General features: G+C 41.6%; 1 protein-coding gene across 1 annotated transcript in view; it reads right to left on the bottom strand.

The window, feature by feature from the left end:
• The window catches only part of PEX7 (peroxisomal biogenesis factor 7), a 75930-nt gene extending 62803 nt beyond the window's left edge, over positions 1 to 13127 (bottom strand). The window contains exons 1-3 of the mRNA XM_027972493.3: positions 12901 to 13127; positions 11104 to 11161; positions 9930 to 10080 (exon numbers count right to left, since the gene is read on the bottom strand). Of these exons, the coding sequence (XP_027828294.2) occupies positions 9930 to 10080; positions 11104 to 11161; positions 12901 to 13030 (339 nt within the window). The 5' untranslated portion in view covers positions 13031 to 13127. The remainder of the gene's footprint in view (positions 1 to 9929; positions 10081 to 11103; positions 11162 to 12900) is intronic.
• Positions 13128 to 14271: the final 1144 nt, after the last annotated feature.

Genomic DNA, 14271 nt, shown 5'->3' with positions numbered 1-14271 from the left:
AGTCGGAACACCAAAGAAATCGCAACCCCGCAACAGAGTAGCTCATAAAGTACACAGTAGGGTCAGCAAAATCCAAAGAGGTGCTGCAGTCATCTGTCAGTTACGGATGGAAAAAGATAAGCTTGGAGGCAATCAGAGAAGATCTTGAGACCTAAAGAGTCTGTGCTCATTGCAATATAATGATTTAAAAAACCAAATTTATCTCCACAACCTGCATCGTGGCTAAGTAATTATAAAGAGCTACTGCTAACATCATTAGCTCAGACTCCTCTGCCCCTCCACATTTCCAGTGTGACACAGGACTTGAAACCTTATGACTTCTCATTTTTAAAACTTCAAGAGCCTCCATGGGCTCAGAGAAAACCCAGCCCCAAAGATAACAAAAGACAGGAGGTATGAAAACTATGCTGCTGCCAGCTCTGCTATGTGACACAGGACAAAGTGGCAAGCATCAAGGTCTAGGACAACAAGACCGAGCATAGAACACACGTGGTGAGGTTTAAAATGGGATAAAAAAGGAGATAAAGGTGATTCAATCAATAAATACTTTTTGTTTGCCTTACTGTGTTTAAAAATACTAGGACATGGAAACGTAACAGTGTAAGCCAGGATATTGTGTTTAAAACACAAAAACTGTAGACCATGAATACAAAAGCTGGTGGGATGGAAAAATTCAGCTTGATGCCCAGAAGAGAAGAATCTTCGCAAGGCCCTGCAGGCTGGCTAAAATGTCAATAGCAGAAGGCAGAGGTGAAAACAGCGACCAGAAACTCCCTCAAAGACACAAATGGGGACATAAGCTCCCTAGGGATGGGAACTAGTGAACGCTGCAAGATAACACCAAGGTTTTGTGCCTGGGGACTGTCAGCAATGGTGGCATTAACGACACTGGAAGACTGGAGGAAGAGTGATAATGTGTAATTTTAGACATGGTGAGTTTGAGGTGACAGCCTGATAGTCAAGTGGAAATGTCTAGGAAGGACAGGGTTTGGGCATTAACCTCAAGCCCTGAGAAAAATTTACAGCAAGAGAGATGTTTGGGAGACAGCCAAAAAGGAATGACCGGATTCCATTATCCCAATCTCAAGTCAAATCTATTCAATAAATATTTACTGTGAACAAGGGACGAAGAGTATAGTGTTAGGCAAAACAGATAAAGTACCAGCCTTCGTGGATCTTATACTTTAGCAACGGAAGATGTGCTATAAGTATATAATTTCAGGTTGCGATCAAAAAGAACTATTCAGAAAAATAACGCAGAGTAAGAAGACTAGAAAATAACAACAAGGGTGGGGAGGGGGCAGGTCACTGCTCAGCAAAGCGGTCAGTGAAGATGTCTCTGAACAGAGACCTGAGTGCAGTGAGACAGAACCCTGCAGATTTGAGAGGAAAGGTCTCCAAAGCAAAGAGCAAGCCTAGAAGGAAACAAGCTCATCACACCTTAAGACCAGCAAGGTCAAACGGCTCAGAGCAACAAGACTCCAAAGGGCCATGAGTTTGTATATAATTTCTCTGAAGAGGCTACAACCATCAACCATAAGCGACCACCTACATCACAGGATGCTTCTAACTGCTCCCTCCTCCATTCTTGTTCACCTCCAATCCATTACCCATTTGCTGTTGGTCAGCTGGGAAGTGGGATCTGACTCTGGGACCCCATGGGCTGCAGCATGACAGGCTCCTCTGACCTCCACTATCTCCCAGCGTTTGCTGAAACCCATGTCCATTGAGTTGGTGATGCTATCTAACCGTCTCATCCTCTGCTGCCTACTTGGTTTCCACATGGTTACTACATGGCTCCTACAGCTTACCATCTTCACTCAACACTGAGATTCACTCACGTTGTTGCTTTTCAGCCAAAAGTCAAAATCATGCAAAACTGTGCATGTGTGCGCATAAAACTAAAAGGAAAAATAAGGAAGATATAAATAGAAAATTCAGGATAATGGTTGTTCTTGGGGAAAAAGGAGGATGAAGGACTGACTCAGAAAAAAGAAGCTACAGGAAGGACAGAAGCAGCAACCAGGGGCTCCAATGGTACAGGTAATGTTTTATTTCTTAACCTAAATGATGAATATGTAAGTGCTCACTATATATTTTTACAACTCACATATATTTTATATGCACGAAGTGTATCATAGGAAATTTTTAAATCTGCAGTATTCTTCCACTGATCTTAGCATAACAGCCAAAATGCTAACTGCTCCAGGCACACAGACTCAGCCCTTCCCTTGCAAGCAAGCAGTTTCTTTTGCCTTGAACCCTGTCCTCTGACATCTCTACCTGAATAGTTCATTCCAACTGTCTCCTCAGACTCAAGGATGTCCCCACACACACACCCACTCCCGTCCCTTCCCCCAGGCCAGATCCTCCCCTCTCATAGCACTCTGTACATTCACAGCATGTATTACATTCCAAATTAACTAACCCAGCAGCTTAAGCCTTTCTTTCCCCGAGAGGGAAAGGACCTTGCCTGACTTGTTCATCTTCCCTGTTAGGCCTTATACAGTTCCTTGCAGACAGAGAGTTAATCAAAGTTTGTGGACTGAATGAGGAAGAGAGAAACAATCTGGGTGGAAAGCACATCTCACATTAGTCTACTCTTCTATCTTTTCCCCAGTCCCAATTCCCGGCTCCACTCCCATTCAAAGAGCAGACATGGTAAATGGTTAAGTTAAATATAAAAAGAAGAGTGATATGCAGCTATACTTTAAAAACAGGATCCTCCGAAGGCCTATCTTATGAAATTACTCTTGGTAGTGGTGAAGAAAATTAATTGGGAAATTGTAAAAAGAAAAAAAAAAAAAAAAAAACACTGAACAATACTTTGTGGGCTTTATGAAACCTGAATCTCATCAAAACTACAGTTTGAGGAGGACAAATTCTATTACTGAATCCAATTCCCACAGAGCTCAGTTTTAATCTACCACACAGTACTGCCCTTTTTCAAGTTGGTCTATTTAATTAAAAACCATCAAATAAAAACTGTATCCAGAATGTTCATACTTATCAACAAAGGAAAGGGACACTGAATTTTAATTACTAAGCGATTAGAAAGGGCTACATTTTTTTAATATGAAACAAATTTAAAAGTATTTTCCATTATAGATATTTTAAAATGCACATAAGAGTAGAGAAAACAAATCCTCAGATATCCATCACACACCTTCCATAATTATCAACACTTTACCCATCCTATTTCATCTGTTCCATTACTGACTGAACGACTGTTGGAGTATTTTAATCCGTCAGACTATTTCATTCACAAATACTTCAGAAGTAAGAATGTTTTCACCTTTTACATGAGCACATGGCCATTTTCGCACCTTATATTAACAACCGCTCCTTAACATCACCTAATACTTAGTCCATATTCCTATTTCCCTAACTGCATCAAAAACATCTTTTCTAGTTGGTTTACCAGGAGGCACAGTTGGTTAAAAAAAAAAAAAAAAAACAAAACCCACCTCCAATGCAGGAGATGCAACAGATGTGGGTTAGATCCCTGGGTCACAGAAATCCCCTGGAGGAGGAAACAGCAACCAATTCCAGTATTCTGGCCTAGAAAATTCCATGGATGGAGGAGGAGCCTGGTGGGCTACAGTCCACGGGGTCGCAAAAGTCGGTCACAATGGAGCATGCACACACAGATCTAAACGAGGATCCAAAGTTCCTATTTTATACTCAGCTGTTATGCCTCTTAAATCTTTTCAATCTAAGAAAATTCGCTCCCCACCTTGGTTTTCCTGCTGCCTTACCCTACCAATGACATTTATTTCCTGAAGAAACAAAATTATTGGTCCTACGGAATGTTCTACATTCTGAATTTGACTTGTTTCCTCATTCAGTTCAGTCTTTTTTTTTTTTTTAGCTTCCTATTGTATTAGGAAGATTCTAATACAAGAAATTTTCCATACCAACTATTTGACTACCCCACAATGAAATTCATACAGGAAAAGCAGGATAAATGCCTTGATTCTTTATTTATCAATTCATGATCAAAGACTTTAAATGGATCAAATCTCTCTTAAAGCTTTTCAGCAAACTGATACGCCTCACTATTTCACAATGAAGACAAAGTTTAACTATTTTAAAAAACTGTAATAAGCACACTGAGCATCAGGTGTCGAAGTATTAAACTGAATCTGTCATCTTTAAAGTCACTTTTAACTCACTCTCAACAGCACTATACTATAAGCCATGAAGTCAGAAACAGAAGTCTCAATTCACTCTTTTTTCTCCTTGCTGAATCTTTTAAAGTTTTCTCATTCTTCATTCCCATTATATATTCAACAGCAGGCTAAGCTAAAGGCATTCTATGGGGCTCAAAAGACATAATGGCCTCTACAGTTAAACAATACAGAGAAAAATCAACTCCTGCTTTGATGCTAAGTTTAGAAGCCATGCAAAGGGAAAATGTCCATGCGTTTTTTTCTTTTCATGTCACTTTCATTCCTTTAGGCCTAAAATACATCTAGGTCTTGGATGTCTCCTTTTTGCTTCAGTGACTATTCATCTGACTATCAGAAAACTAATGGCCGAATTTAATTTATTCAACACTGTTTGCTGAATATTCAACGAATATTTAGTAGCTCCTCAAAACTGTTTGATTTTAAATCAGCCCTTTTGTTTCTGCATACTTGGTGTAAGAGACAAACTTTACATAAATGCTGTATTTCTCTCTAATGAAAAATGCCAGATATTTGGTATCTTAATACTGAGCTTTTAGGCCGATTACCAGAAATTCTCTTAATCTCATGGAGGATGACCTTTCTGAGGGCCTGACAGTCCTCCACTCATCATCCTGCTTGGTGTGGTTTGACTTTTACTAACCATCATGAGAAAGACAAGAAGTAATATTGCAGCTCGCACTGACGGGTACCTTCCCAACCACCAATCTCCCTTTCTCCTTGCTCACCTCAATCACAGCTCTGTCCTTTAGGGAAAGCTCTGTCCCTTCCTCGCTCATCCCAGGGGTGAACTTACTCAGGTGAAAGCACATGGGTGGTGGCTTGTTTCCCTCACAAGTGACAGAGTTGAGACTGGGCATATAGTGAGATGATACCACTGCTGCTGCTAAGTCGCTTCAGTCGTGTCCAACCCTGTGCTACCCCACAGGTGGCAGCCCACCAGGCTCCCCCGTCCCTGGGATTCTCCAGGCAAGAACACTGGAGTGGGTTGCCATTTCCTTCTCTAATGCATGAAAGTGAAAAGTGAAAGGGAAGTTGCTCAGTCGTGTCCGACTCTTCGCGACCCCATGGACTGCAGCCTACCAAGCTGCTCTGCCCATGGGATTTTCCAGGCAAGAGTACTGGAGTGGGGTGCCATTGCCTTCTCCGGAGATGATACTACGCTGGTGCAAAAGTAATTGAGCTTTTTGCACTGTTGAAATGTGCCATTTGACACTGAAATCCATTCTTAAATAAATGTGGTTATGTTATACATCATTTAAATACACATTTCTTGCTTTATGTTTTTTTGCTAATGACTTATTACTTGCTGTTCATATGTATTTTAGACCATGGAAATGATGTTAGACAAAAAGCAAAGTTAAGCAATTTTCTTATTCAAGTTCAAAATGGGTCATAAAGCAGCGGAGACAACTTGCAATATCAACAATGCATTTGGCCCAGGAACTGCTACCAAACGGACAGTGCAGTGGTGGTTCAGGAAGTTTCGCAAAGGAGACAAGAGCTTTGAAGATGAGGAGCACAGTGGCCAGCCATCAGAAGTTGACAACCACCAACTGAGAGCGATCACCAAAGCTGATCCTCTTACAACTACACAAGAAGCTGCCAAAGAACTCAATGTCGACAATGGTTGTTCAGCATTTGAAGCAAATTGGAAAAGTGAACAAACTCAGTAAGTGGGTGCCTCATGAGCTGACCACAAATCAAAAGAAACTGTCTTTTGAAGTGTCACCTTCTCTTGTTCTATGCAACAACAATAAACCATTTCTTGATCGGATTGTGATGTGCAACAAAAAGTGGATTCTATAGGACAACGAGCCTTGACCAGCTCAGTGGTTGGACTGAGAAGCTCCAAGGCACTTCCCAAAGCCAAACTTGCACCCAAAAAAGGTCATGGTCTCTGCTTAGTGGTCTGCTGTTGGTCTGATGCACTACAGATTCCTGAATTCCATTACAGCTGAGAAGTATGCTCAGCAAATGGGTGAGACCTGCCAAAAACTGCAAGACCTGCCGCTGCTGTTGGTCAACAGCAAGAGCGCAATTCTTCTCTATGACAACGCCCAACCACACATTGCACAACCAACGCTTCAAAAGTTGAACAAATTGGACTACGAAGTTTTACCTCACCCACCATATTCACCAGACCTCTGACTCACTGACTACCACTTCTTCAAGTATCCTAACTTTTTGCAGGGAAAACACTTCCACAAACAGCAGCAGCAGAAAATGCTTTCCAAGAGTTCATTACATCCCACCAAAGCATGGATTTTTATGTTACAGGAATAAAGTTATTTCTCATGGCAAAAATGTGTTGATTATAATGCTTCTTATTTTGATAATAAAGTTTTCTTTTAGAGCCTCGTTATAATGATTTAAGATTCATGGTCCCAAACCACAATTACGTTTGCAGCAAGCTAATAACTGGAACCATAGGGAGTCTAAGAATAAAGAAATCCACTGAGGAGAACAGAGTGGAAAGGTGGGAGAAACCTGGGTATTTGATGATACTGTCAAGCCTAAATTAACCAAACCTGGACCCATCCCACCTTCATATGCCTAGTTATGTGAAATAACACACTCTGATTGTTGAATGCACTTTTACTCCGGTTTTCTGTTATTCTAATGGCCTACGCATCTGATACAAATGTTTATCAAAAATTGCATTTGAAACAAAAATGAAGGGCAACCTAGAATAAAAGTCTGAAAAAACAAATAATAACATGTCTTCAGTTAAAAAAATTAGTTATATAACTATAGAAAAACACTTATAAACTACTAGTTTAACAGTAACTCAAATAACAAAGATCGAGGTACTTTTTACAAGTTGACTAAAAGTAACCCAGCACTACAACTTGGCTCAGGAAAATATTACAACCATGTTAAGTAATATTATTAGAAGAAGTGAAGAAGTGAAGCCGCTCAGTCATGTCCAACTCTTGCAACCCCATGGACTGTAGCCTACAAGGCTCCTCTGCCCATGGAATTTTCCAGGCAAGAGTACTGGAGTGGGTTGCCATTTATTTCCTTCTCCAGGGGATCTTCCCCACCCGGAATAGAACCCGGGTCTCCCACATTGAAGGCAGACGCTTTACCATATGAGCCACCAGGGAGACCTATTAGAACTACAGGCTTAAGATCATGGTGGCAAAGTCATAAAAAGCTCAACATAAATAATCATATTTCTGGAATAAATTAGGTTTACAATGTTTAAAGCAACACTGTAAAACAGGCGATTACCCAAAGGAGTTTACCAGGAGGGTGAAAGATAAAGAGACTGTATGACCTGAGGACAGGCCAATGGAATTATTAATACAAACACACAGTCTGGAAGAGAGAAGACTTAGAGAGGGCATGATGGCTACTTCCAACGGTTCTCCTTGGAAGTGGGGACAGGACTTGGTTTCATCATGTCAGAGAAAGGCGTTAGAAGCAACAGTGAGTTGATACTGAAGATAGATTTGGTTTTAAGAAAGCAACTGTCTAACCAATAGAGCAATCAAAAAGCCAAATAGGGGCTTCCCCGGTGGTTCAGTGGTTAAGACTCCAATTTGCCACGCAGGCAATACGAGTTCGATACCTGGTTGGGGAAGATCCCTCATGCCACAGAGCAACTACTGAGCCCATGCACTGTAGCTCCTGGAGTCCACGGCTGAGAGCCCGTGCTCTGGAGAAGTCACTGCAATAAGAAGCTTGCACATCACAAAGAAGAGCAAACCCTGCCTGCTGCAACTAGAGAAAGCCTGTGTGCAGCCAACACAGCCAAAAAACAAACAGGCAAATCTTAAAAAACAAAGCCAAATAAGTTATCATATAAGAGAGTGAAATTCACTTTCACTGAGATGAAGTAAAGATGGAGCTGCAATCACAAAGAACATTCTAGAACAGTATTTTTCAGAATTGTAGCAGTATACACACATCACTGGTTGTACAAGACATGATTTTAACTGGTACCTACATTTAATCTTATGTATTTATTTTACCATACATTAAATAAATGTACACACTAAGTTAGCCATCAGTTCCATGGTTCATGAATATATGCTGTTTTAGGATATGTGAAATAACAATGTAAAGTTCATTTAAAGGAAAACATTAAACCAGTGTCGGCGACGGAATGAAACACCAACACTGCAGAGTGGTTTAAATCTTTATATTTTAACACTTTCTACTTACAGCTACTTTATTTTATATCTTTTGCACAACCCCCTACAGGGCAACCTGCCAAGCACTATGATTCAGAGACTATACAGTGTGCAGGCGCAGGGCGAGATAACCTTTACCTTGGCTTATTTACTGCAGCTAAGACTTTGTTTTGGGGAACTTCCTTATCAACTTAGAATCCGTTTTGTCCCAAGGTCTGTTCCTTTTGAGGAATCAGAGAAACACCCTTGTGTGCAAGCAATGTTCTTTTCCCATGGGAACAAATAGGATTTTTAGCTGAACATCTCGTTTGCAAGAATGCTCAGCCCTGGTTGACAGTCTCGTTAGCAAGCACTTCTCAATCTTCCTTAAACCTAGTTCCCTACACTGGGCAGAACATCTCATTTGCAAGAATGTTCAGCCCTGGTTGAGAGTCTCGTTTGCAAGCACTTCTCAACCTTCTTTAAACCTAGTTCCCTACAAACCAGTTTCTCAGATTTAACATAACTGGATATATTACTTTATGATTTGTTAGTTACAACCCTAGAATTTATACAGATAAGCAATACAAGGCCCAAAGATTTAAGAAAAAATTTTTGAGAGGAAAAATAATTTTAAAAAAGAAAGAAAAAACATTCAGCTAACTGTAAGTAATACATGGAAATGGTAAAAACAACTGAATTCTGGACATACTGCTTTGTGAGGATTCTTGCACTGAACATCCTAAAGCTAAAGTTCCTCCCTTATCAAAGCTATCTTAGTGTTCAGTGCTTCTATCAAAATACAATCATTCACAACTACATCTACTCAAAGATCCTCCTTCACAATAAAATGGAATAACTGAAATTTTCTATTATTTTCATCACAATCTCAGAAATTATGATTTTTAATAGCTAGAGCTATAAAAATGATGTTTAGAATCTTCACATAACTACTCTGTTATTACAAAAAACTAACACTTTTGCATCTAATAAGCATTTACTGAAGCCAGGAACTGGCTTCATTTGAAGGATCTACTGAGAAGAATTTTAAAACACACCCAAGGAGAAAATTTTTACTATCATGTTCAGTAAAAGTATATATGTATTTTAATATGACTGAAGGCCAAACTATTTCCTATGCTACCCATATACACAGACAATATCTGGTACATGAACGAGATTTAGTTTTTAAACTTATTCAGTAAGCTCTGCTTTATATTCAGGATTTCATGCTCATGCTTAAATACATTCTGAAAATCCTTGGTGAACCCCTAAAGGCAATCTTACAATGTCTGGGTGAAAAGTCCGCCTACCTCTATCTTAAGGCAGTGTATGGAGGCATAGCCTTTCTAAAGTCTAAAGAAAGTAATGGGCCTCTGGAGGAAACAGTGCCACAGTATACTTCCTACCAGAGGCGTTTTTACTGACTAATGAGAAGCCTGACCTTTCCTTCTTTCCCAGCTCCTTAGGCCAAGAGGTACTTGATGTTTGGATAATCAAATAACCAGTGACATCTAACATGTACAGGAAACACTAAAACTTCGTGTCCCCATGTGTCCACCCCCAAATGGATTTCAACCAAAGAAAAATAATCAACCCAGAAAGACCTCCTTCCTACCTCCTGAGTGTGCTCCTTGAAGACCTGCAGTGGCCCTGTGGCCCTGGCGGTATCCCAGAGCTGTAAGGAGCCATCGCCACTACAGGTGACCAGCACATGCTCATTGTTCTCACTCCAGGTCACATCAAACAAACCATCATTCCAGTCAAAGCTACACCAGGAAAATTAAAATAAAAAAATCTAGTTACACAGGCAGCTGAACATATAATAATAATCTTTTTTTTTCAGTTTATCACATATTTTTAACACTATCTCACAATGTCTTCACAAATATGGGAGATTTCATAGAGTAGGCACTTGATAGATGCAGAAACAAGTGCAGAGAACCTTAAAAGAACAGCCCAGTTACGAGGCCAGAGAACTGCACAGCAAATTAACGTCAGGGCTTCCAACTAGAAATAGGACACCATTTACATGAGAACACGCTGCCACACTTGGGTGCTCGCTGTCTTCTGTGGTTCAAAGGAGGGATCAGCAAGCACTTGAAAATATCAATTTAGATCAATAATTTCAGTGTTCCCCATAAATCTTTCACCTGAGCTATCAGCAGGTAGTTATTTTCTGAGGAAATTTCCTTTCCTTTCTCCACCCTTGACTAACCCTGATGGAGGTGTTAATTTATCTAACAGTCACATAGATAAGAAAAGTACAGAGTGAAGAAAGGGAAAAAGGTAATAATTAGTTCCTGAATGAGTAAAGCTAACCTACACTAAGACACAAAGGTGACTTTCCTGGTGGTCCAGTGGTTAAGAATCCACCTTGCAATTCAGAGGATGCAGGTCTGGGAACTAAGATCCCAGACGCCCAGGGCAACTAAGGCCACACACCGCAACTAAAGATTCCATGTGACACAACAAATATCCTGTGCGCCACAACTAAGACTCGATGCAGCCAAATAAATTTTAAAAAGAAGACAGCAAAGATAGGAATGTCAAACAAGATACCAACTAGCTTACATTTTTGTATGTTTAAGTTTTATCATTTATAAGTGAATATTGAACAACAAGAGATTTAGAAGAAAAGTGACAATCACAAGTTAATGGCAAAAATCAGTTCCACAATATGCAAATCCTGAAGGCTTTTTTATATTACAAATTAAAACATCTTACTGATTACAAAGATTTAAAACCAAAAGCAACAGAGAATACATATAATTTTAATAGAACCATCTTACCTTCTAAAAAGCCTAAGCCCAGATTCATTTTGATCCAATATTAGCAGAGTTCCACTGCCTAAAGGAGAAAAAAGTTGAGGTCAAGCCAAAGGGGTATCAAGAACTGAGAACAATACTACAGTCACAAATTTCTCCCTAAACTTCCTTGAGACCACATAAACAAAATGATCAGGACCGCGCTCTCCATTTCTGTCTCTCTACATTGTACTTCAGTAATTAAATATTAAATTTACTATCTCACCTACACTTGGATTCCAGACACAGCTGAACAGGGGAGAGATATTTAAGTGCATCCTCTATGGCCAGGATGACATGTACACAAACTTCCCAAACATGTGTGATCATTCCTATTCACAGGAGAGGAAACTCAGGCTTATAGACACCAGGGACTACACCTTCTACTATAATACATCACATTGCCTCCACAAAAAACCTAAAATACATTGTGCGTGATTTAAAAACACATACCTGGTGGATTTTACCACATACTTGGCAGTAAAGTGCTGAACACAATATACCATTACCTATCAAAGAGGAGTTATTTTACTCAAGATCAGTGTATTTTAGAAAGTTAGATTTGTTACACGGTTGGAAGAAAAAAAAAAAGCTCTATTTATACATGATTGACATAAAAAAACACATTTTAGAGAGATTTTTAAGGATTTAATTTAAAACATCATTACAAACTCACGAGTCTTCAACCTTAAAGGTGGGCAAGTATTGCAAATCTGAATTTGCAACCACTAAAAGCTAATAGTGAAAACATAAAAAGCAAATATTTCTCTTCTTCTGAGCTGTAGAAATCACTTTTTTTTCAACTGTATGATTCTACAAAAAAAAAAAAAAAACACTATCGCGATCTGATATTATGCAATGAATTGTTTCATAAAATTTCAGTGTGTAAACGAGAGCTAGGAAATTAATTAAAAGAAAGTCCAAAATCAAGAAGGGAATCCTGCCTTTCAACCAGAGACAATTAATTTGAGCCTCTAACTGCCTGTATATGTCAGTATTCCTCCCAAGACAACAAAGGACTCAGAGCTTCCTGAATTTCTTGCTGGTTCTTGCGGGGAAACGCCTAGCGTCTGTTCACTGGAAGGACTGATGCTGAAGCCCCAATACTTTGGCCAGCTGATGCCAAGAACTGACTCCTTGGAAAAGACCCTGATGCTGGGAAAGATTGAAGGCAGGAGGAGAAGGGGACGACAGAGGATGAGGTGGTTGGATGGCATCACCGACTGGATGGATATGAATTTGTGCAAGCTCCTGGAGCTGGTCACGGAGAGGGAGGCCTGGCGTGCTGCAGTCCATGGGTCGCAAAGAGTCGGACACGACTGAGTGACTGAACTGAACTGAACTGAACTGAACAGGGTGCATCCTTACGACGCACAGCCTGTGGTGAATGTGGTCCAATTAACCAGTACTGGGGTGATCCTGCAGACCGTCTTCCAAGTGCTGTGGGTCCGGTCGGACCGGTAGGAGGGGCCACTCGTACCAGGCGGGGTATGTGTCTTGCCGGCGAAGGAGTTGGTGCGCTCTTTAAGAGTAAGGATTACGGGCACTAGGCACCTTCCACATCCTGTTTCCGCACAGTAAGTGGAAAGGTGAGGCACTCTACTCTAGACCAACTCCCCACACTGGACAAAAGCGATCAGGAAGCCAGCCAACTCCTCGGCTACCCCTGGCCTTCTTTTGCCGCGCCGTCTACTGTCGGAAGTGATTTCCGACCACGGGGAGGAGCTGGACCTTGGCTGGAACCCGCCCCCGCCCGGGAGGCTCGGCGCGACCCGGCCTCACCCGCGATGCCGTAGTGCTGCGAGGCGGCGCAGGCTAGTCGGCCCGGCAGGTACGGGGAGAACTCAGCAGCGTAGCCGTGGCGGCCGGGCACCCGCAGCGTCCGTACCCCTCCGCCGGGCGTCGCGCTCATCCCGCCCGCTGCCTCCGGCCCTCGCCGCTTTGGCCGCCGGAGCCGTTCCGAATAGCAGGCGGACCGTCCTGACTCGCTAAAAGAGTTAGACTCTAGCAGCCAAGGCGGAAGTGAGGACACCGGTTGCCCTGAATGCTAGATTTCGATTGGTCCGCAAGGGAAAGGGAATTGACTCTGATGGAGGCCATACTTGTTTTGGGCAAAACAAACGCTTGGCGCCAGCTGTAATGAATTAAACCTGAAGGTAGTTTTTCAAGGATTAAGTGGTGATTCTGACACCTTTTGTTTTTACATCTCAGCCTCCACCGCGGGCTATCTGGTTCTTATTAATTCCTTTATCTTTTGAAAAACTGGCATCAGGGAATGACCCTATGGACTGTAGCCTACCAGGTTCCTCCGTCCATGGGATTTTCCAGGCAAGAGTATTGGAGTGGGTTGCCATGTCCTTCTCCAGGAGATCTTCAGGACACAGGGATTGAACGTGGGTCTCCCGCATTGTAGGCAGATGCTTTACCGTCTGAGCCACCAGGGAAGTCCACAAAATGAGAAAAGTTACAGCAAAGTCTGAAACCATGCCACAAGTCCGAAAGGCTACTGAATGATTTGTTGCTCAGGGAAACAAGGCGTAGTTAAATCCATGGACGTGAGGCTCAGGAAAGAGACATCATTGGCAACTAACTTAAAAAAATTTTTTTTAAATTCTCATTATATTTATTGTATAGAATTAACTGCTCAGATGTTGGAGCTGATTAAGAAAAACGAAGGCTCATTCATCCATTCAAATATTTACCAGGCGTACACCATATAGGGCTTCCCTTGTGGCTCAGCTGGTAAAGAATCCGCCCGCAATGCGGGAGACTAGGGTTCGATCCCTGGGTTGGGAAGATCCCCTGGAGAAAGGAAAGGAAAGGCTACCCACTCCAGTATTCTGGCCTGCAGAATCGCCATGGACAAAGGAGGCTGGTGGGGTCGCAAAGAGTCAGACATGACTGAGTGACTTTCACTTCACATACCAGTATAGTGTGCTAAGTCGCTTCAGTCATATCAGACTCTTTGAGACCCAGTGGACTTTTGCCCACCAGGCTCTTCTGTCCATGGGATTCTCCCGGCAAGAATACTGGAGTGGGTTTCCATGCCCTTCTGCAGGGAATCTTTCTGGGCCCAGGGATCGAACCTGTGTCTCCTGTGGCTCCTAAATTGCAGGCAAATTCTTTACCACAGAGCCACCGGGGAAGACCTAT

This window comes from Ovis aries, chromosome 8, assembly GCF_016772045.2.
Source record: "Ovis aries strain OAR_USU_Benz2616 breed Rambouillet chromosome 8, ARS-UI_Ramb_v3.0, whole genome shotgun sequence".
Classification (NCBI taxonomy): Eukaryota; Metazoa; Chordata; class Mammalia; order Artiodactyla; family Bovidae; genus Ovis; species Ovis aries.
This window is presented reverse-complemented; position numbering and strand designations above follow the sequence as displayed.